Source organism: Mytilus californianus, unplaced genomic scaffold, assembly GCF_021869535.1.
Source record: "Mytilus californianus isolate M0D057914Y unplaced genomic scaffold, xbMytCali1.0.p SCAF_4, whole genome shotgun sequence".
Lineage (NCBI taxonomy): Eukaryota > Metazoa > Mollusca > Bivalvia > Mytilida > Mytilidae > Mytilus > Mytilus californianus.
In genome coordinates, this window is record NW_026262690.1 from 117958452 (window position 1) to 117982130 (window position 23679).

The following is a 23679-nucleotide window of genomic DNA, read 5'->3' on the forward strand; positions in this document are numbered from 1 at the left end:
GTGTCCTAAGAGTCAAAAATGTTCGGAACAGCAAAATCATTTATACGTTTTAACCTAAGTGAAATTTACCGCAGATACAGAGTTATTATTGACATTGAAGAAAATATTTATCTCCATTCGGCTTTGGCCAACTCATCAATATACATCACAGCGTTTGTTAACTGGTTAATTGTCATAATTAGGTATGCATTGCTTCAAGATAACATTTTATGTTGATACCTTTCAGAGAATACTCATAAATGTTTGTTAAGCCATGCAATAGATAAAAATCTAATGTACAAAAATATGTTATTTTTATTCTCTAACATATGTTACAAAAATGAAAGGCTAAAATGGACCTTTCTGCTATTTCTGAATCTGCAACACTTGACAAATCCACACACACATACTGCTCAATCAGACTTTTTCTATTGTTACATGACAAATTTATGAGAACAATTGCCATTTTCAGTAATGTGGGACAAATAGTGACTACAATTTACAGCATGTACAGGTAGTTTTAAGGCTAAAAAGACATTTTGGAACCTTGTTCCAAAATCAAATTGGCACCATTATTTCAGCATCAGGAAATTTCGGGACCAAGACAAATCGGCACTGTTTTTTATCTCTATATTTTCCTGTTATTATTAATAGTTAACATGACATCATCAGTTTTGAAAAACTTATAATGTTTTAAGACAAAGCAATATTTAACCTTGCTTTAGAATTGCTTTCAAAATAATTGTAAAAGATTTATGATTTTCTAAATTGAAGTACATTGTATATACATCTCTTTAGTACATTGTAAGTGGTTATTTTCAAGTTCACATTCAGATCAGGAAGGAGACCTTCCAAAATAATGGTCAGAATGGTGATGTGTTAGGTTCACTGACATACCTTCTTCTCTTCTTGCAATACGAAAGAGAAAAATAACATTATTGTCCCAATTGAATGTAAATTCTAACATTTAATGACCAGATTCAAAAGGGATGGTACATGTAACTGAGTAACTGGTTGTCGTACCTATAAAATTACCTGCGAAAATCGACATACTAGTAACCTGTTTTTTCGTTGTTTATAAGAGAAACTAAAGTCAGAGTCTATGGTGATAAACCAAACGTTTTGGTAGCCCTTTTTATATTAAAATAATATCTCTGTAAAAAGTTCCTGTTAAAAATTATTTCAGAAAAACTGTAAAACAAGAATTTTGATGGTGATATGAATATCCTAACATAAAATATGCAATTCAGAATTTTATTGTGTTTGAATAAACATATTTAATCAAATCATAATTGATTGTAGTTATCATGGTTATGCATTAATCAGTATTTTATGTAAGTTTAATATGAGGCAGGTGTTACCTGTGAAAGGAAACAAAGTCAGCAAACCTTTAGAATACTTTACGATATTCCGTTAACAGCAGATATATATCAATATTTATTGTAACAAAATTCCCAGCATTTATAATTTCTGGTGAAAAAGTAACTGAATTAGGTAAACATATATCCCATGTTGGTCCTATTTTTAGGAGTTTTATATATGATGTCATTTTCAGAGTAAACAAAATAGACATTGATAAAGAAGCGCTATCTTCATGTAGAGTTTTTTTTTCTCATTTTAAAGTAGTTTAATTAAAAACATAATAATTTATACCTCAAAGCAAAAAAAAATATACAAAGTCACCTTATTACTGTTCTTTGTACAGATATAGAAATCTTCCTGATTGATCTGAGGTGAGTTTCCCAAGAGAACTCATTTTGTTTGCTATAAAATCCTATGTTGAATAAGCTCTAGACTCATTTTATTACGTACACAAACAGAATACATGTAATTCCAGATTTTCGTCCTCATTATTCTTTTTGGTAATCAGTTATACAAATTTGCGGGAAATCATATGACTGGCAGTGTCCGTCAACAAAACAGGCAGAGGGTAAAAGTGCAAGCTCAACTGTCAGGAAAAGGTTATGATTTTGAGTTCATTAGTATATTGATTTTTATATTGATTTTTCAAATTTGAGACCCAATTTTGCCATGAAGTCTTCACTGAAGGTTAGAAAATTTTGCATATATATACAAATTCTTACCTTTTTGTGTGTTTGTTGGTTTAAAATATTTCCAGAAATATCCAGAATGAATAATAAGATAAGTTACAACAACCAAGATGAATATGACTTACTTCTTTTTTCAAACATTTACCCAGATTTCCCATGAATCTTCACATTCAAATAGTTTAAAACAATTTTGATGAAACATCTTACTTTGAACTGTCATGTAGCTACATGTATGAAACTGAAAAAAAAGTATTGTTCCTTTTTATTGCCATCTATTGCATCTGTTGTCTGTCAACTTTCCTTTAACTTTGACAAACGTTTTCATTTTTATACGCCCGTTTATGGAACGTATTATGGTATACCTTTGACCGTCTGTCCATCCGTTTGTCCCTCTGTCCGTCCGTCGTCAACATGTCGGACATTAACTCAAAAAAGCTTTAACCAATATGCATGAAACTTTGGTGAATTGTTTAAATCTATTGACACGAGCTCCCTTTCGTTTTTTATAAATTTCAGATTTACCGTTTCTGAGTTTTGGGGTTTTATTCATTAAAAAAAGGGTGATTATCCAGTTTTCGGACAATAACTAAAAAATGCTTTCAGCAGTTCTCATGAAACTTTGGTGAATTATTTATAGCTATTGATGTAATCTCCCTATTAATTTTCATAAATTTCAAATATGACATTGAGAAGAAATTGAACTTTATTTGTTTATAGTCTGACAACAGATTTACTAAGTATTGCGCAACAGCACAGTGTATTGCAAAACAGCAAGAAATCTTTAATTGAATATTAATTCAATTCATATAACCAATTTCAAGTTCTTTGACTACATTTATTCAGAAACCTATAATATGTCAAATATTTAATTACAATCCTAATTCAGACCTGCATCAAGCTTGAATATTGTGTCCATTTTTGCCCCAACTGTTCAGGGTTGGACCTCTGCGGGCGTATCCAGCTGCACTCAGCGAAGCAGTTTATTTTAAATTGCCAGGCTAATAGCTACCCTCAATCATCCTTGTACAATTTAGTATCTAGTTTTAAAATGATGTCCCATGAATCCTCAAGGCAACAAACATGGTCACCATTGCTAAAATTAGAATTTACTCTATGATCAAAATGTCAGATTACTTCTTATAGGAGTTATTGCCCTTTAATGACAATTCTTACCCGATGATGCTTACCAATCTTTCGATTTTTTTGTCTTTTATTTTGAAAACTAAAAACATGATAATGGAAGAGATGAAATTTAAATTGCAAAAATGATCAGCAAGAAGAGATCTACAAATACACCATCTTAGCTAAAATGGTCAGCAAGAAGAGATCTACAAATACACCATCTTAGCTAAAATGGTCAGTCGACTCCTTATGTTAGTTTTACTCCTAAATTCCTTAAATGACAATATTTAATTTATTACCCATTTTTTTGGCATTTTGGGCTTTAATCTTGAAATACAAATCAGGATATTGATAGGTAGTCAATGAAATTAAAATGTCTCACCACTCCATAGACCACAAATGATATTAGGTAAGCAGTTGCATTACTATTGGCACATCTCACTTCTTCCAAGATTTTTTGGCACCACCTCCTGTCGTTGTCTATTGATACTTTTCCATGATTTAATTTTTAAAGTTTGTAATTAGTTTAGTTAATCTGAACCAGAACCACTAATCATGCTAATGGTAAGTCAATGATATTTGATATGCAATTGTATTAGCATTGAGAGTATAAGGTCCATCCCCTAAGCCATTTTCTTTGACTTTGAAAGCATTGCATAGTCTATACATAATAGTTTTGCCATTTTAATTCCAACATTTTCATTATACTACCAATATTGTGCGACCTATTTCTGTGTTTCTTTTCAAATTTTTGTTTTTTTTTGCTTAATATCTTGAAAACGATATATGATAGAGAGAAACACAAACTGCAAAAATGATCAGCGTGAAAAATTCTACAAAGTATTTAATATGGTCCAAATGGTCAGTCAACTTCTTAAAGAAGTTATTGGCTTTAAAAGACCATTTTTTTTTTTAGTTTTGGGCTATCACCATGATCACATTGCATAAATTATCAGCAAAATAAGTAAGCAACATATTTCATGATGTTTATCTCTTTTCATCCAACATTGCATCATGAATTTTTGACATATATCTTCTGAAAAATGCATTCAATTAAAACTAACTTTACGTTTAGTGAAATAGTATTTTATTCTGCATTTTCGGGTGCATATTGCAAAATTATGTTTCATATAAGCTTAAAAAGGCTGTTTGATAAGAAAACATAGCTTGTTAAGATTTTCAAAATTATTGTTTTGTTACAAGCATGAATTTTATCATGTTTATAGTGAAAAAGTTTTGAAATGGAAAATTTTTACAATTATCAACCTATCTCTATCACATCAAACACCAGGATTGTTTACAAATAAGATATTAAAAAAAAATGTTTTAAAAAAATGGATTGTAGTCCTTGATAATATAATTTTGTTTTGTTTGCTTTACAGATATCAAAGATGATCATCCAGTCATTGTCCATTCTATTTTTGTGTGTTGCCTTAACAACACAACATCAGAACCAAGCTTTCCCTCCTGGAGTCCCTCCACAGCAACAACACATGCACCAACCACCTCCAAATCAACAGCAATATCAAGGTCAAAATCAACAGTATCAGGGTCAACAACAACAAAATGTACAGTATCAACAAGGCCAAGGTCAGCAACAACAAAATTTACAGTATCAACAAGGTCAAGGTCAGCAACAACTGTATCAACAGCCACCTCAAGGACATCCAAATACACAGCAATTCCAACAGCAGCCACCACCAAATCAAAATCAAGGTCAAGGAGGTCATCAACAAGGTCACCATGGTCAACATACCTTCAACCAGAGGGAAAATGTCCATAATCAAGAGTATGTTTGTTTAAATGCTTTCCCATGTTTGTTATCAGAGAAAGTAAACCTAAATCAAAGTTCATACTAAGGTTTCGTGAATTACAATTATTGTGAGAAAATCTGCAACAAAGGAGAAAATGTATACATTATACATTTGGTATTGGAAAAAGGTTTAAGCTCGGATTAATAGAGTACTCACAAATGGTAAATAAATAAAGAAGAGCAAAGCAAAAAATCCTATGACTGTTGGGTGTTGACCCTTACACAACTTCAAATTAGGTTCCTCTAGACCCTTATGATATAAGGTTTTAATTTTCATTGGTAATCTTCATCAGTTTCTTTTTAGAAGTATTATGTTAATGTTTTATTATTACTTTTATTCAATTGAAATTGTACTAGTGTTGATCCATAAACTAACCTGTCTCATATTGCTGATACAGTACTGTTACAGTAATTTATGTCTTGTCTAATAAGGCTTTTATTATGACAATATGTATGAATGTATCCAATAGTTTTGAAACCACTAAGGCTGTAAAGTATTTGAAACCAATGTCATGAATCTATGTGAATATTCACTTAAATATTGTACCTACAAAATACCTGAATACTCCGTATATTTTCACAGGGATATCAACATAGGATGTTGGGTACAGATATGCTCCTGGGAATGCAAATCTTATCAATCATTAATCTGAAGTCTTGTGAAAATCATGACCCATATACATGTATATTCCATGGCAAAATCATAACCCATATATATGTATATTCCATGGCAAAATCATAACCCATATACATGTATATTCCATGGCAAAATCATAACCCATATATATGTATATTCCATGGCAAAATCAGAACCCATATACATGTATATTCCATGGCAAAATCAGAACCCATATACATGTATATTCCATGGCAAAATCATAACCCATATACATGTATATTCCATGGCAAAATCATAACCCATATACATGTATATTCCATGGCAAAATCATAACCCATATACAAGTATATTCCATGGCAAAATCATGACCCATATACATGTATATTCCATGGCAAAATCATAAACCATATATATATTTCTTAGTTATCACATCACATATACAATCTGCAATATCTTAATTTGATTTAAAAGAATTATAATATAACTTGTGTCAATGAAAGTTCCAACAGACAAAGATGTTTACCTTTTTAGGCCCTTTTGATAATATCACTCCGAATGTGTTGTTTTATTTGTCTTTCCAAACAGCTTGCACCGAATTTTTCTGATGAATTTCAATTCATAAGACATATGTATTTATTAAATGACTAAGCTAGTTTCAATAGAACAAATAATCTCTTTACAGACATATAAAAGAGCATTTAAAAGAAGTCGTAGATAAACCAGAGAAAGAAATGACTGATGATGAGTTAGAATTCCATTACTTTAAATTACACGATTATGACGGTAATAATAAACTAGATGGTGTAGAAGTTACCAAAGCAATAACTCACTTTCATGATGGTAAGTTAATCTAGTCGTCTGTTGTATATATAGAATAGTCACTGTTTTTTTTTTTAAAGTTGAAACAATCCTTTAACATGTTTAACCCTGACAAATTCTGTATGTGCCTGTCCCATTGTCAGGAGCCTTTGGTTCAGTGGTTGTTGTTGGTTCATGTCTGTCATATTTGTTTTTTGTTTATTGTTTTGTTATAAATTAGGCCGTTAGTTTGTATTCGACCACAAACATTTTTTTGCGGTCGTATATTGGTATGACGTTGGTGTCGTCGTCGTCCAAAGACACATTGGTTTTCGCACAATAACTTAAGTTTAAGTGAATGGATCTCTATGAAATTTTACCATAAGGTTCAATACCACAAAAGGAAGGTTGGGATTGTTTTTGGGGGTTATGGTACCAATGTTAAGGAATTAGGGGCAAAAAAGTGGCCCAAAAATAAGCATATTTGTAACTTCCAGACAATAACTTGTGTTTAAGTGTATGGATCTCTCTGAAATTATACCACAAGTTTCCATACCACAAAGGGATGGTTAGGATTGGCTTTGTGGGGGGGGGGTTATGGCTCCAACCGTTTAGGAATTAGGGGCAAAAAAGGGGAAAAAACAAGGGTTTCCTGGTTAATGGACAATTTAAAAGCAGTGTAAGGGAGGTAATCCAAAAACAAAATTGTACAATGTTGGATTACCTCCCTTACACTGCTTTTAAATTGTCTATTTAAGACTTTTATGATGTATTTGTATTGGTAATTATGGTTGCAAACTCCATTGGAAATTTGAATTGAGATTATGACCATATCTTGAGGGAAAGAATTTTTTTTTGGAAAAAGGGGGGGGGGGGGGGGGGGGAGGGGGGTAAAAAAGAAATTGTGGGGAGCAATTTTTTTTTTCATTTAAGATTTCAGAAATTAAAAAGAAAATTTCTTCAAATATTTTTGTTTTTTGCAAAAAAAAGGGGTGGGGGGTAAAAAACTATTTTTTTTTGGGGGGGGGGGGTCAATATGCAACAGCATAGTGTATTTCACTAAAGCAAAAAAAAGGGGGGGTAATGTATTTTTTTTGTTGGAAAAGGGGGGGGGGGGGTCAATTCGCAACAGCACAGTGTATTGCACAAAAGCAAATAATTGAATATAAATTCAAATCATATAACCAATTCTAAGTTCTTTGACTACAGTTATTCGGTGTCAGAAACCTATTATGTGTCAAATATTTAATTACAATCCAAATTCAGACCTGTATCAAGCGCGAATATTGTGTCCATTTTTGCCCCAACTGTTCAGGGTTAGACCTCTGCGGTCGTATCCAGCTGGGCTCAGCGAAGCATTTTATTTCAGTTGAATTGTTTCGCATTTTTCATGTAGCAGCCTTTTGTAGCCGACTATACAGTATGGGGTTTTCTCATTGTTGAAGGCTGTACGGTTGCCTATAATTGGTTACATCCATTTATTTGAACTTTGGTGGATAGTTGTCTCATTGGAAATCATACCTAGTCTCCTTATTTTTATACTTTAACTAGTCAAATGTTTGTGTACATTTGGACTCTATTACCTTACACTAAGTTGAAGCATACACAGAGGCCTTGACTAATGAGAATGGATTGCTTTCATTATTTAAAATGTAAGTGTGTTTACTCCTAATCAAGGAATGGGGTTATATTGTAATCACCCTGTCTGCTTGTCCATTTGTCCAACAAATATTTTCACCACAATTTTCTCAGAAACTTGTGAACAAATCAGCATGCCAGGCATACACAGCTAAATAATTTAAAAAGGACATTGTAAACAAAATTAAGTTCTGGTTTAATTTGTTTTCTTTAATAAAGTGATGATGAATAGAGTCAATAGACAGGACTCATATAAGCTCGTCCTAGTGAGAACACTTTTACTAAATCATCTGTTTGGCAGATTGCTAAATATTCATTGTTGTTAAATTGTGTATATAGTGGCATGCCTTTACAAGTCATCATGACTGTTTATATGGCCATAAATGTCATATAAAGTTGCAAATTCACGAAGTCTTTACAGATACAGTCAAACCTGTTTATAAAGATCATCCTTGGGACCAGGGAAAACTGACTTTATAAGAGAGATGACCTTTATTATTATTATCATGATTATACAAGTAGTGTTGTATGCAAACATCAAATTTTTTCTGAATCTCTTCAGCCAGTTTCAAACATGTCAAAGACAAAGGAATATATTCATGAAGATCCTATCTAAATTTGATATGCATCATTCAACCCATAATAAATTCAGCCATTCTACTGACCATTCTTGCTGTAAAACACACATTATGTTCCACAAAATTAAGGAGTGGTATTTAAGTTTTATGCTGCCAGTTTGACTTTTTGATTTGAGATATTTTTTTCAGCACCCATTATATTTTGATAACTTTTTTAATTGTATTACATTGAAAGTTAAGTCATTGTTGAAAACATTCTACAATGAGTTAGACCTTGAACCTGGTTTCAAAATGTATTGGATAATTTTCTTATGAAGGAAATTTTATTTGTCATTTTGAGTTACTTCCCTTTATTTGTGTGATTTCTTTAAATATTTGGATAAATGACTGGTGTAAAGTTAAGCTTAAGAAGTGTTAACAAGCTTGAGCTCTGTTGATGTCTTTTATTTTTATTGTGTCTATGGGTTGCTGTCTCATTGACAATTTGTATACCATGATTTGTTCAAGTACAAATGCTCTATCCCCTACCATAGTATGATAGTATTATTAATAGATTGAAGTAATATGTTGAAACCCTTTCATTGTTTGTTTAATGTCTATTAGCACCATAAGCTCTAGTTCTATATGGGTAACTTTTTGCTGAGATTTTGACTGAAACAAATATCTGATTAAAATTTAGGATTTTTATAGTTTCTGTAAATATAGAAATTTCTGCATGCATTTTTTACTGCGATTGTTGAACTATGAACAAATATGTGAGATTAATTATTACGATTATAGGAAATGCTGCATACAATTAATGCTCGTAAACTTTCAAATTCAAGTTTTATTTATTTTTGTGAAAACTATTCCATATACAATAATAAAAATAGTATGAAAATGTTTTGATAAGTAAACCATCTAGCACCTTTACAAACTTTGATAATGGCTTATTCTTGATTAAAAAAATTTTTAAAACTTTGTTTTTTAATGCTATATTTTCACAGTCATAATGAATTATTTATTTATATATAATATCCTTTTTTTTGTAAACAATTAGAGCGTCTACAATCAAAGGGAGGTAAGATAGAAATGAGGGAACTTCAAAAATGTGTTGGGTTTCTGTCATTGTATTACTGAGTTAATTTAACATGAGTCAGCATCGCTTACACAGATACATACTGTAAACCAACTCATTTTCACGGATATTTTATTTTGCCTTTAGTCCTTTCTAGACGACTCTGCAGGATATTTTCTTAATGTATTCATAAGAGGAAAACATAGTTTATTTGGCATTAAGACCTTTTCTAGCGGACTTCAAACGATTTATTGATTTTACCATTTTCTTAATGTAATTGTAAAAAGTTAAATCCTAGTTTTACAAGTTATGAAGATTTATATTTGTGTAATTGTTCTAATCATGGAAGTTGCAAAAATGAATTTCTTGCTAAAATAAGTTGGTTAACAGAAATTAATGGGCATTGCAGATAAAATTTCTCTACTCACTTTTGTTGAGTGAAACTTTGATGAAATTTGTATTGGAATTAATTTGTTTATTAGAATTCTGTATCATATATGAAATAGTTTACTTTCCTGAAATTGAGCATTTGCTCAATTCTGTATTTGTTTCAGCCATGCCTTGCTAGGTTAAATTTATGAAGTAATAATGCTCTTACTTGAATAGTTTCTTTTGTTACCTATTCTGACATCGGACTCAGACTTCTTTTAAACTGAGTTTTACTGTGCGTATTGCTAGGGGTTTCTTTATTCAACATTGGCTAGAGGTATAGGGGGAAAGTTGAGATCTCACAAAACATGTTTAACCCCGCCACATTTTTGCGCCTGTCCCAAGTCAGGAGCCTCTGGCCTTTGTTAGTCTAGTATGTTTTTTAATTTTAGTTCATTTATATGTTTTGGAGTTTAGTGTGACGTCCATTTTCAATGAACTAGCACACAATTTTATTTAGGGGCCAGCTGAGGACCACCTCCGGGTGCTGGATTTTCTCGCTGCATTGAAGACCCATTGGTGGCCTTCGGCTGTTGTCTGCTCTTTGGTCTGGTTGTTGTCTCTTTGACACATTCCCCATTTCCATTCTTAATTTTATGACTGTAGGTGTATTATTATTATTATTGGATAAAAGATAAAAATTCTATAAATTGAAAGAAAACTTATTACTGATAGTATACAACTGCTTATGTGTTTGAATTCCAAATTTAAAGATTCACTTTTATAAAATAATTTTTCATTCATGAGGTCCAAGGACACAGTTATCATCCTTTGGTTTTTCGTTGTCTACGAATATAGTCCCTAGTGTGAACAGTGTATAACTTGCATTTTTTTCTGATACACTTTCCCAATTTATTTCTTGATATTTTATGCATGAAATATTAAGTAAGGGGATGAAATTACATGTTAAAAAAATGTGGGTGCTGAATCTTTATGTTAAGTAGTGATTTGGTCCAGTTAAAAAAGGTCAAAAATTAGAATGTCTGAAGCTGTCAAACTGAATTTTAGCCCCCCTTAACACAGAATTGTCAATATTTTGAGTTAGAGCTGGTAGAAGTTTCTATAATTTTGATATTATTTGTATCAATAGTAGTACGCTACACTGTAAAAATCTTTTTGAGATAGAGCAGGTGCGATTTTTTTAATTTGAATTTATTGTCTAAAAGAAATGCACTACGAAATAACTGTGTTCTCGGGCCATGAAGGGCATGTGTAACAAAGTCAATTCATGTGAAAATTTTCATTTGATTCTAACACATTTTGCAATATGCCATTATTTAAATGAATGCTTAAAAAATGACAACATAAGTTAATTTATTTGAAGATGAATTTTTTATCTATTGTGCATAATATGAATGGGAATTATTTTCTTCACAAAATTTTCATCAACACAACAAGAAATTTTTTGTATGACATATGCATGAAAATGTTGAAAGATGAACATGAATTTCATTATATTCTGAGGGTATAGGCTTGTGGATTTCAACATTTCATCAAACTGTACAATAATAGATAACTTTATTTTACGGCAATTCAATGTGGTGGCTGATTTGAAAAAAGTGCAAGGTTTATATTTTACATTCAAATATATTACATAGCAGCACAATGTCATTAATATTCACAGTGGAATATAAAAAAAATGTAAGCTTGCAACATTGCATCAAATTCATAATGTTTATTCTCTCAACTTAGGAACTTGATCAGCAAAAATTTGTAATATGTCTCCTAATACAGGTTTCAACCGAGATCTCTGAAATTTCACAGAAAGATTGCACTCAAAAGGGAATTGTGCACCTGCTAGGGTGGATCAATTTATTTTTGTGGGTACCATTTTTCGTGGAAGGAGGAACAAATGTATTTTTCACGCATATTTGATTCAGTGGTTTGCACAAGTTTGCTTACAAGCCTTTGAAAAAATATATATTTTCTTGAACACAAATAATAATGAATCCACAGTATTATGATTTTTTATGAGTTTAAGAAGTATTCTGTGCAACCCAACCATTTGAGTCTTTTGTCCATTTCATAGTATTGCTATTGTTTTGCCTGTACCCAAAAGTTAAAAAGAGATCAAATTTACTCAAACAATAATGAAATCTTAACTTTTCCCCTACCTTAAAAAAAAAGATTGAGGTCTACTTTTTTTAGGTAGGATCAAAAAGGAGTGGGTTATAACTTTCAATATAAGTAGTACTTCTTGTGTGTGGTCCAAAGAAATCAGATTTTATTGATTAGAAATATTGGAAGATCCTAAAACTACAGTTTGTCAGTATTGTGCATTTATATATTTTCATGGATTATGAAAAATTGTATTTTTGTGGATACTTGATTTCATGTTTTATGAAATACAATGTACTGCAGATAAGCTTATATAGAATGTGTATTCTACTGAGCACATTAATTTGTGGTTTGATTTAAACCTTGTATTATGGTAATATGTGAAAAGTAGTACCAAAAAATTATAACAAATTCACAGTGTAATGAAAGGGTTTGATTTCTTGGTAAATGTACAGTATAAACGCAAGCTGATTTATTGAAAAAACACCTTTGTTGGTGTTTAGTGTTTCTAAGTGAAACAAGGGAAAACTGGTGATTTGGAGTTATAGTACTCATTTTTAAAGACTCTTTGGTTAATATTTCTGTTGAATACGCTGAGAGAAATGTTAGAGTGATAACCTGAATTCAACATACTACATTATGGAAATACACCAGCAAGAGGAATTTTCAACTGAATCACTTTGTGTGAACTGAAGGTAAAAATGCCAAGATGACAAAATTTTGCCAAAAATTAAGAAATTCACATAGTTATACACTTTTCTTATAAGTAAACATCACTTTGCAACACAGCACACTTATCGTAGGGCTATAAAACAATATTTGGGAGAGCGCTGTTACAAGTTCTAAGAAAAGTAAGATTACTTCTCTTCAGATTAACCTCTTAATTGAAATTAAGGACTGTATTATTAAATCACTTATTAGGCATGTTGATAGATGAAAGAGGATGTGAGTTCGTAAAATGCTAAATTTATGAATAATGTAAATTTATGAAATGCTGGGTGCACACTAGTACCAAAAAGTTAGCCAAGTAAGTAACTTCAACCCAGGCATTTATTATGGGCATTGATGGTATGATGTTCAATTACACACATTATGATATATAATTTCTGTTCTTTAGACAAAAGCCATAACCATGATAACAATACAGGGAGTAAGTAGATACATTGCCGATAATCCTTAAATTTTTATATCAAAATCCAGAATAAAGTTTATTGATGTTTATTATAATTGGTTTGGGAATTTTATTATTGGTATATGGTTCATTTTACTACTTAACCGAATTCCTTATTGTAGTTTAAACATATGTTACATTTTTTTAATGGAAAAAATAATTTCTTATGAAATATGTTGCTAAGTTTTCAATTTTATGGATACAAAATTAAGTCTTTTGTTTTCATTAGTTACTTATATCAGAGTTTTTTTCTAAAGAAATCCAATTTTTGAGACATTTAAGTACATATGAATGAGATTTGTCTGCTTCTTTTAGAAAATCTGTAGCTGTGTTTAAAGTGTTTATGTCTAAAAAAAAAACTGAAATTTCTGACAATTTGTCTAAAATGAATAATTATACAGTAAAAAGATGTTGAATGCAAATTCTCCTTCAGATTTCTACATTGTGGTGTACATAGTAATTACTAATTGTTATCGTAATTGTCATATTGTATGGCCATATTGGAAATTCTGACCTTATAAAAGTCAATCAAAATTTATGAACATATTTGGTTGCATTAAGTTCCGTGTAAGCCATCGATTTTAACACAATTCATTAAAACCTCTGGGATACAAAACTTTGATGTTGTTCTAACCCGTCACTGTCTTGAGAAGACCCTAGAGGTGTAAAATCTCCGCCTTCCTCGTTGAAACAGCCAGGTGGTAACTCTTTAATTATTGACGATCGCGAGCTCGTTGAGTAAATGCCAGCAATCTTACAGGCCTGATGGGATGGCTGTTTAAAGTGTGTTATGCATGAATAATTCTCAAGAGAAGGGGTAATTATCATCCTGGATTACTGTCAACTTTTACAATATAATCCTACCGTTAAATGTTATTGGTGTGTATTGCTTATACTGCCCTAAGCTTTTTCATTTTATCCTGTTAATTGCTTTTATGGTACGTTCAAGGTGTACAGTATTTATTTGTGATTTTCCTGTGTTACTACAGGTATAGTGTTTGGACATGGGTTATTTGGGATAAATACATACATGTTCATTTCATATAAAACCACATTTAAAAAAATATTGTTGGTCATTTTTGGAAGTATTTTCATTGATTGAAATGTTACAGGTTTATTAGTTTATTGGTTTTAACTTTGTTATGAAACATTTTTATTTTCTGATGATTTAAAGGCACTTTATATTTTTGTCCAGAAACATGCTATATAATTTCAACTAAAACAAAAGGGTTAGCATTTATCATGTGTTTTATCAGTAGGAGAAAACAAAAATAACTAAAGACAAATTAATAAAATAATACTCAAATTAAATTCAAGTAATTCTGCATCTTTCATCTTCATGTTGCATAAGACTATCAATATATTTTTTTTAAGAAGAAGTGTTTTTGTATATACATAGCAAAATATCATAGATGTTGGATTCTTCTCTCCATACAATGTAAAACCAATAATCTAGATTAAGATCTGAGGGATTATATTTTAAAACCCTTTTATGGTACCATAATTTATCTATTCACTCTTTTATTTTTCATTAGTTACACTGCTCCCTTTTTCAGACAGATTTTTTTTTATCTATTTTGAATTTATTTCCACTGTATTTGTATTTCTGAAATCTTTGAATTCTGAAAAAAAATAATTCTGAAATTTAGTTTTTGATATAATGTCAGTTTCTGATCAATTTGTATTTCATTCCTCGATAAATTTCTCGTTAATAAAATTGATTAGTTCAGGAAGTTGTATCATTCTTTCGTCAATGTTAAATTTTTAGATAATTCTGAGAAGACATCACTTGAAAGGCTGTTCCTTAAACTTAAATATATTCTGTTGATGCTAGTGGGTTATAAGACTAGAAAATTGTTTGATAGACAATTTTGATATCTACATGTTTTACTTTTTAATAGAAACTGACTTTTAAGACGCTGATATTCATAAGATAAAAAGCATTGTATAGGAGAGGTACATCTGTATGCAAGATAAATTGCAGATGATTAAACTATTATCTTATTGATTGATGTAAGTAAAATTCCAAGAAAGGCTGCATTTGATAATTTGTTCATTCAACATTGCCAATACTATTTTTATATAAAAATATTTTTCCTTAGTCCTGCCAAGGTTTTGTATAGTATATTATCGCTATTTTGTGTATTTTTCCTTTGATCTTTTTTTGTGATAATTTTCATATCATGCTACTCGCTTGAGATGGAAAATTATCGTCAGAAACCAAGAGCGCACGTGCCATTGTCAATGTAAAAATTAATGACGTCATAGGCAAAATAGCGATAAACAGATTATCAATGGTCTTTCAAACTCGAGGATGTTTTTCGGGCACATCTCATCAAAGGGCTTACGCCCTTGGATGAGATTGTAGCTGGGAAACACCCTCTCGTTTGAAAAACCATCGATAATCTATAAGTATACAAATCCTTGGTCCTGCAGAAAACAATTTGAGAATCCCATCTTGTAATTTTTTTTTTTTTTTATCAAATACTAATTAAATAAAAATGCAAAAAGCAAAACATTTTTTTACATTAATCAAACAAAAAACTGAAAATATTTTAAAATTTAAAATAGCTATACAAATGTAAGCCAATGTCAGTGTATGACCCCTTCTTCATGATGAATATGTTTCATTTTTGGTAAAAAGGTGAAATTAAAAAAATTTAGAAGTAACACCAAAAAGTAAAAAAAAATTAAATAGTAACATTTAAAAAATGAAAAAGTCAAAAAGTAACATTAAAAAATTTAAAGTAAAAAAATAACATTAGAAAATTAAAAGTCAAAAAGTAACATTAGAAAATGAAAAAATCCTAACAAGAAAAAGGAAATCAAAATGAAATGGCCTAGAAGTGGTAAGAAAATAATATAAACCTAGTTTAAATATGAATATAAATGTATATTTACAGAAGACGAGGGAAAAGGAGAAGGTGGACATGGTGAAGGAGAAGGAAACAAAAATGAACATAAAACTCCACCTAAAGTTTACGCTGACGATGAATTGACTAGCATAATAGACATGGTGATGAAAGAAGACGATCTCAATGACGATGGATATATAGAGTACTTTGAATTTGTAACAGCACAGAGAAAAGCTAAAGAAGGAGGAGATAATAAGCCGACATAATTCAAGTTCATGTTTCTTAGGCCAGATTTTTATGACCTGATGGGGATTTCACATCTGATTTGAAGATTCATAGACCCCTAAAATTATTTATCTAAAATACCCAAAGTAAAAGAATGGTTTCAGTGAAAAGGACAATTTTTGTGTGTTTGTTATAATGAAATTCTTAATGTGTTTAAGGATGAATTTTATCAAATACCTGTCACCTATAAATCCATTTAAAATGTTTTATTTTGATTTTCTGGTCTTTCATATGAGAAATACTTATCTTTATTAGAACATTTTATTTCACTGGCCTCTCTCTTATTTGTTATCAGGGTGGTAGGGATGTAGTATTGTAGTATTTCAGGAAGTTATTGTGTTTTTATACAGCTTGTTAAAAGGTCACAGAAAATCTAGATATTATGACAGTTGGTAATTTTGAATTGAAAAAATAAAAGTTGTTTTTTTATGTCTGTTTGAGTTGGAAAGCAAATATTTTTTTGTATAAACTTCACAAATAATATTTTAAATTATGGACTTAAAGTTTAATCTTTATGTTGGCTTTATAACCAATATTTAATTAATTTTTTTTTATAGAAAAATACATGTTGATTTGACACATAGACCTGTTAGATAAATCTTTATTTACATTTTGCTTTTTCTTTGACTGTTTTATAATGATCTGAACACTGTATAATGTATGTACTGTTAACCAACCTTTTTTCATGTACCCGTACATGTATTTTTATTCATGCTTAGGCCTTTTTAGAGCTGATCATGATATGATTTTTTTTCAAAATTTTCTGACTTTGTTGACATATTTGCAATGAATTATATTTGCATTATATTTGTCTAATGAGTCACATAAATAAATTCCCAGCTAAATTAAGTTTGTTTGCAAAATTTCATGTTATGATTGTAAACTGGGACAATTGAAAAGTCTGTCTGATGAAACAATTGTCATATATTACCGTATTTTATTGTAGTTTTATCTTTGTTTTTGTGATCTCAAGAAATCCACTAAAACAATTATAAAGACCTTTTTTTAAATATCTTCTTTTATGAATGAAGTGCTATTTTGTGCTGAATTTTGTTCTTTACTTTGAAAGCTTTAATCTCTATAGTACTGAATGTGCATGAAATATTAGCCAATGGACATTAAGCAAGCAACAATCAATTAATATAATCTCATTTTATGCCCCACTTGCCTTAAAGAGGGATGTTTGATGATAAATATATATTTTTTTATGCCCCACCTACGATAGTAGAGGGGCATTATATTTTTCGGTCTGTGCGTCCGTTTGTTTAACTCATCCCAAGATGACTATCTTTGCTAGCTATCATTTTATGATATGGAATGTGTATATTTTTTAATGTGTAAGATAATGTTGAAGATGACTAAAGAATTCTCTTTGTATCAGGGAAATAATACGACAAACAGTCATACATTATAAAATGTATAAACAAAATTAGAAGAAACAAGAAAAGATATAGAAAACATCTACTATTGCTTTTCACTTGAATTTGTTAATTGTTTCAGTGACATGCAAACTGTTTCTAATGTATTAAAGAGGTGAGTCAATAGTACTGTAAATTCCGAAATTATTGCGTGCATTTATTATTGCAATTTTTGAAGAATGGACAAAAATGCGAGATTAATAATTGTGATTTTGGGAAAAGCTGCATACAAATATATGGATCAGATATCAGATTGCGAGTTCTTATTATCGAGATTCTCACCTAGTCACATTATTCCCATTAATAAAAACCTCACAATAACATCTAATTTTACAGTATTTGTGTTAAAATATAGGGACATAGTCTTGCAATAGATTTTATAATGGTGCGTAGATAAACAGTTGATTAAAAACAGTAGATTTCTTATTTTTATAACAATTTATAAATTTTTTATTACTTGAGTAGGCTTTTTTAAATAGTATAGTCATAAGCTCAAAGTTACACTAAAATATTGTTTTTCAAAAATCTTGCACAAAATCTGAAACTTTAAATTCAAAATTATTCAGTGATAGGTAAAATTAACATTATGTGTGATCTTTGCTTTAAAAAAAAAAGGATCTTATTATGAACCTATTTTAAGATTTGTCAAGTTCCCATGCCTATATTGATGGATCAGCATTAATAAGGATTTCCATCAAATATCTAATGAATATGCTGACCAAAGCGTTGAAAATATGTCAAAGTGCAATTGAATGTATGAATGAAAAGTTCAGTTCTTGTTTGTATCTTTTCCAATCTTTATATAAATGTAATGAATGAATTCAATTATTTATTAATTTTTTGCTCATCTTTATAGAAACATTCCATTTTTGTGTCCCTTTTGGCAAAAGTTGTCGGTGAGAAACAAAGTGATCCTACATTCCGTTGACAGCATCCCCAACAGTTAGTTTCAATCTGTGGTTAACTTTTTTGTGACTTCTATAAATTTGTCAAACCCTCATGGAATCTCACAAAAATTGGACAATCAAAAGACAGTTCCTGAAGCAGAATTTTTATTTTTTTATTTTTTTTCCAAATTAACTAAAAAATGGACTTTTTGCAGTTCACATCTATATGCAGTCTAGGATTAAAGATTTTTAACATCAGAACTCTGTCAAACCTTCAGTGAATGTTACAAAATTTTGGACAGCAGCTTTTTTATGATCAATAAATAGCATCTGAAGAAAAAGATTTTTATCCGATGTATTTTACTGAGGAATAGACTGAAAAAAGACGTTTTGGCAGTCAACATTACACTTTAACACTGACAGCAGCAATCTCAGGCAAGAAACAGGGTTCTGCAGAACCCTTTATATTTTTTTTTTATTTAGCTATAATGGGAAAAGTTTTGAACATACTTTACATTACATATTCTTTAATGTGTTTAATTTTAACCTGATTTAATAACAACTATACCAATAGATAAATACTTTATGGTTAATTCTTTAATGATTATGAAAATGCAATTTTCAATTTGTTAGTATGAATATTAAGATATAACATGTATAAGTAATACCTTGGAAATGAGGTCTTGATGAGAGACGAATCATGTGAACTAATTGATTAAGCATATTCGCTACTTTTCCCAGACATGGCCTTATTTATTTGATTGTTCGACATAATTATTAGCTATTGTCATTTTATGCTCATTATACTAAATCATTGTGCAATTGATATATATGTGGTGGAAGTCTGATAATGTAAGAGTATTTAATAAATGGAGAGATATATTTGTAAACTTGTTTTATTCTTGTTTATAACATAAAATTATTAAAAGTTTGGTGGCCGAGTGACTTAAGTAGTTCATTTACTGTATCACTAGCCTGTCAACTTTGAGGTTGTGAGTTTGAACCCCGCATGTGACAGGTTTGCTTGACCTGATCTTAATTGACTAGAATTGTCAGTTTTCCTTGTGAGGATTGTGGTTCTCTCTGGCACTTTGGCTTCCTCCACCAATAACACTGACCTCCAGGAAATAGTTAATAGTGCTGAAAGTTTCATAAAACACCAACAATCAATGGATCATTATAAGTATGTTCAAGCCATCAAGTGATCATGGTATGATAAATTCTACACCATGTGGTGGCCAAACCACATGACAAAATGTTAATTCACCTGAATCTTATTCTACACCATGTGTTGGCCAAACAAACATCATTGAGACAGCTACCAATCAAGACAAAAACAACACATCTTGAAGTCAATATACTGTATTCAACAACAGATAAATGTCTAGACAATATCTGAATCTAAATCTAAAACAGATATAACCACCACATCTTAACATATATAGTTGTTTCACAATTTCTTTTTTGTGCTACAAATTTGTAGAAATCTAGTATGTTTGAATCAAAATCTTGAAATTAATGCTGAGTTTTCAGGAAAAAAAATCATTTTAGTGGCAACATAGGTTTCAACCACAGAAGTCAAAAATCAAAAGTCTGACTATAAGTCAATTTCAAATTGGTCAATAGACAAGATGTCGTTTGAGAAACTGAAAATTAAAGTGATTTTGTTGTTTACATGTTAGAAGATACACACAAATTTACAAATTTAGCAACGTTTAATTTTTGGTTAAAAAATGTGTTTTTTTTGAGATATCAAATTTAAAATTAAGAAAATTCTCATTTCCACAGAATTTAATGTTTATTACTGCAGAAACATTGCGTCAAATTTTGACTAGTTTCAATCATTTTCAAAAAAGTTATATGAAAAAGTGATTTTAACTTCAAAGAAACAATGACTTAAATAAACTTACTATATAAATCCTTTGAAAGAAATTAATGGAGGTGGTGCATTTCTTTATTTGTTAAAATCCTTATAAAAGATCTAAATGAATTTAACAGTGGCTATCAATCATCTTCCTTCAATTCCGAGATCCCTGGAGTAATAGAACTTTCACAAAATACAAAAAAAAATATGCAGGACACGACTAAAATAGTGCATTGGAGTTTTTGTTGTCACAATAAAACGATGTATATGCACTCCTACTATAAATACCAATCAACCTTTTTATCAAATTGGAAAGAACACAAACTAGCCATTTCATCAAATTGGAAAGAACACAAGCTAGCCATTTTATCAAATTGGAAAAAAATCATATGAGCCATTTTATCAATTGCAAAGAACAAAAATAAGCCATTTTATCCAATTGGAAAGAACACAAGTTAGCCATTTTATCGAATTGCAAAGAACACAAAGAATCCATTTTGTCGAATTGCAAAGAACACAAACTAGCCATTTTATCAAATTGGCAAAAATGCAAATTAGCCATTTCAATGATTAGGAAAGAAGACAAATTAACCATTTTATAGATTTGGAAAGAACACAAATTAGCCATTTTTTAACTTGCAAAAAATACCAATCTGCCATTTTATCGACTTGTAAAGAACACTAGTTGGCCATTTTATCAACTTGACAAAAAAAAACCACAAATCAACCATTTTATCGCCATGCAAAGAACATTAATCGATCACTGTATTTCCTTTACATACACCTACCAACCATTGCTGGGTTCCCAATTTCCACACCACAGTGGTATTTGATATAGCTTGCATTGGTAATTTATCTACATTTCTGATGACAACAATATTACAAGAGGCTATCAAGAGCCTGAATCGCTCACCTGTAACTTTTTGTTGAAAATCTTTCATCAATGATTATTTTTGCTTTTCAATATTTATTAATGAGTGGCTTAAAAATGCCATTTAAATGTTCTTTGTATCTGTCATATTTTTCTATAAAAGCAAAAAAATGCATTTTACCCCTATGTTCCATTATAGCCATAGTGGCTATGTTTCTTGACGTGCAAGGAAATAAAATACAAAATTTATACCAAATACTCTGAAACTCATTCAGCCCTAGTTTGGCTCAAAAAAAGTTTCAAAGCAGAAGATTTTTTAAAGTAAGGCAAGCAAACTAGACGAACAAAGTGTGAAAAATTGTCTTTAAAGGGCAATAACTCCTTAAGAGGTCAATTGACAATGTTGGTCATATAAAACATTTTTGTAGATCTTACTTCGCTGAACATTTTTGCTGTTAACAGTTTATCTTTATCTTCAATTATATTCAAGATAATCACCAAAAACTTCTAAATTTCCTTAAAATTACCAATTTAGTGGCAGCAACCTAACAATGGGTTATTCGGTTCGGCTGAAAATTTCAGGGCTGACAGATCTTGACCTATTGAACATTTTCACCCCTGTCAGATTTGCTCTAAATGCTTTAGTTTTTGAGATATAAGCCAAAAACTGCATTTGACCCCTATGTTCTATTTTTAGCCATGGCAGCCATATTTGTTGATGGATCAAAACTTCAGATACAATTTATAAACTAGATACCTTAAGGAACATTCAGATAAAGTTAAGAAGTATTAGGCCCAGTAGTTTCAGAGAAGAAGATTTTTAAATGTAAGCAAACATGATGAACAAATTGTGTGAAATTGTCTTTAAAGGGCCATCACTCCTTAAGGGGTCAATTGACAATTTTGGTCATATTAAACTTTTTTGTAGATCTTACTTTGCTGAACATTATTGCTGTTTACAGTTTATCTCTATCTTTAATAAGATTCAAGATAATAACCAAAAACTGCAAAATTTCCTTAAAATTACCAATTTAGTGGTAGCAACCCAACAATGGGTTGTTTGGTTCGTCTGAAAATTTCATGGCTGATAGATGTTGACCTATTGAACATTATCACCCCATGTCAGATTTGCTCTAAATGCTTTAGTTTTTGAGATATAAGCCAAAAACTGCATTTGACCCCTGTGTTCTATTTTTAGTCATGGCGGCCGTGTTTGTTGATGGATCAAACCTTCGGATACAATTTATAAACTAGATACCCTAAGGTACATTCAGTTATGTTAAAGTTTGAAGGTATTTGGCACATAAGTTTACGTCGACGACGACGACGGACACCAAGTGATGGCATAAGCTCACATGGGGCCCGAAGGGCCCGGTGAGTTACAAAAAAAAGACATTGTTTCAAACACGACTTCAACATTTTTTCAATCACCATATTTTTCTCCAACCATATAAATTGGAAACAACTTTCTTTTTGGTCGGCAAAAAGCACAATGAAGATTTGGATTTATTATACTAGAAACTCTAAACAAAAGCATCAAGGTTGGAAAAGGATAAAAAGTTGAGCGAATGCACATGCGTCAACAGTCTCACAAAATACTGCAAACTTATCGATGTATTAGGAAAAAACACTTTAATTGCTGTTCTTGGCCATGACAAATGTTTGTTTCATAGAAATCTTTTTGTTTGATTGTAGTTTAAATGTTTTGCCTATTAAAGGGAATACTATGTTTCCAATGAAAAAACTGTCCAACATGGACAAAAGGATGAAATGATGCAAACAATCACAGGTAACCTTATGAGCTTCAACTATGAGCAAACCCCGTACTGCATAGTAAGGTAAAAGGCCCCAGTAATACATTTAAAAATTCAAAAGGGAAATGTATCATCTTGATTGAAGTTGATATCTTTAATTAAAAGCACAATTAAGACTGGCGGTAACCAATCTTTAGACAGGCACATTAAATGTGATAGGTGTAGTCATATCTTGATGTTTTTTGTCTTTTAGGTGAACATAATTGTTTATCTCATGGTTCATTAACAGTGAAACTTAAGATTTTTTTTTATAATTCTATTCAATAGTTGGCCAAGTGACAGAAAAAATAAAGTCATTTCACATTTGTTTATTATGTTGTGCAGACTGCACCACAACAGTAATACTGAGTTTGGTTTTACCAATAGCTGAAA

At 30.7% G+C, this 23679-nt stretch overlaps 1 protein-coding gene across 2 annotated transcripts; it reads left to right on the forward strand.

The window, feature by feature from the left end:
- The first annotated feature begins 89 nt into the window (after positions 1–89).
- On the forward strand, positions 90–19648 carry LOC127739241 (regulator of nonsense transcripts 1-like). Of its 2 annotated transcripts, XM_052250863.1 has the most exons (5): positions 90–182; positions 4535–4941; positions 6267–6424; positions 13260–13292; positions 16217–19648. In XM_052250863.1, exons 2-5 carry the CDS (start codon positions 4544–4546, stop codon positions 16432–16434), a joined length of 807 nt encoding a protein of 268 aa, XP_052106823.1. In that variant the 5' UTR covers positions 90–182; positions 4535–4543; the 3' UTR covers positions 16435–19648. The 2 variants fall into 2 exon arrangements, with proteins under 2 accessions (XP_052106823.1, XP_052106824.1); XM_052250864.1 differs by lacking the exon at positions 13260–13292.
- The last annotated feature ends 4031 nt before the right edge of the window (positions 19649–23679 follow it).

Bases quoted from the DNA above. Each gene is read 5' to 3' on its own strand.
- LOC127739241 (XM_052250863.1), top strand. From the start codon at position 4,544: ATGATCATCCAGTCATTGTCCATTCTATTTTTGTGTGTTGCCTTAACA. The intron at 4,942-6,266 runs GTATGTTTGTTT...ATCTCTTTACAG, and splicing joins GAAAATGTCCATAATCAAGA to ACATATAAAAGAGCATTTAA. The intron at 6,425-13,259 runs GTAAGTTAATCT...TCTGTTCTTTAG, and splicing joins AATAACTCACTTTCATGATG to ACAAAAGCCATAACCATGAT.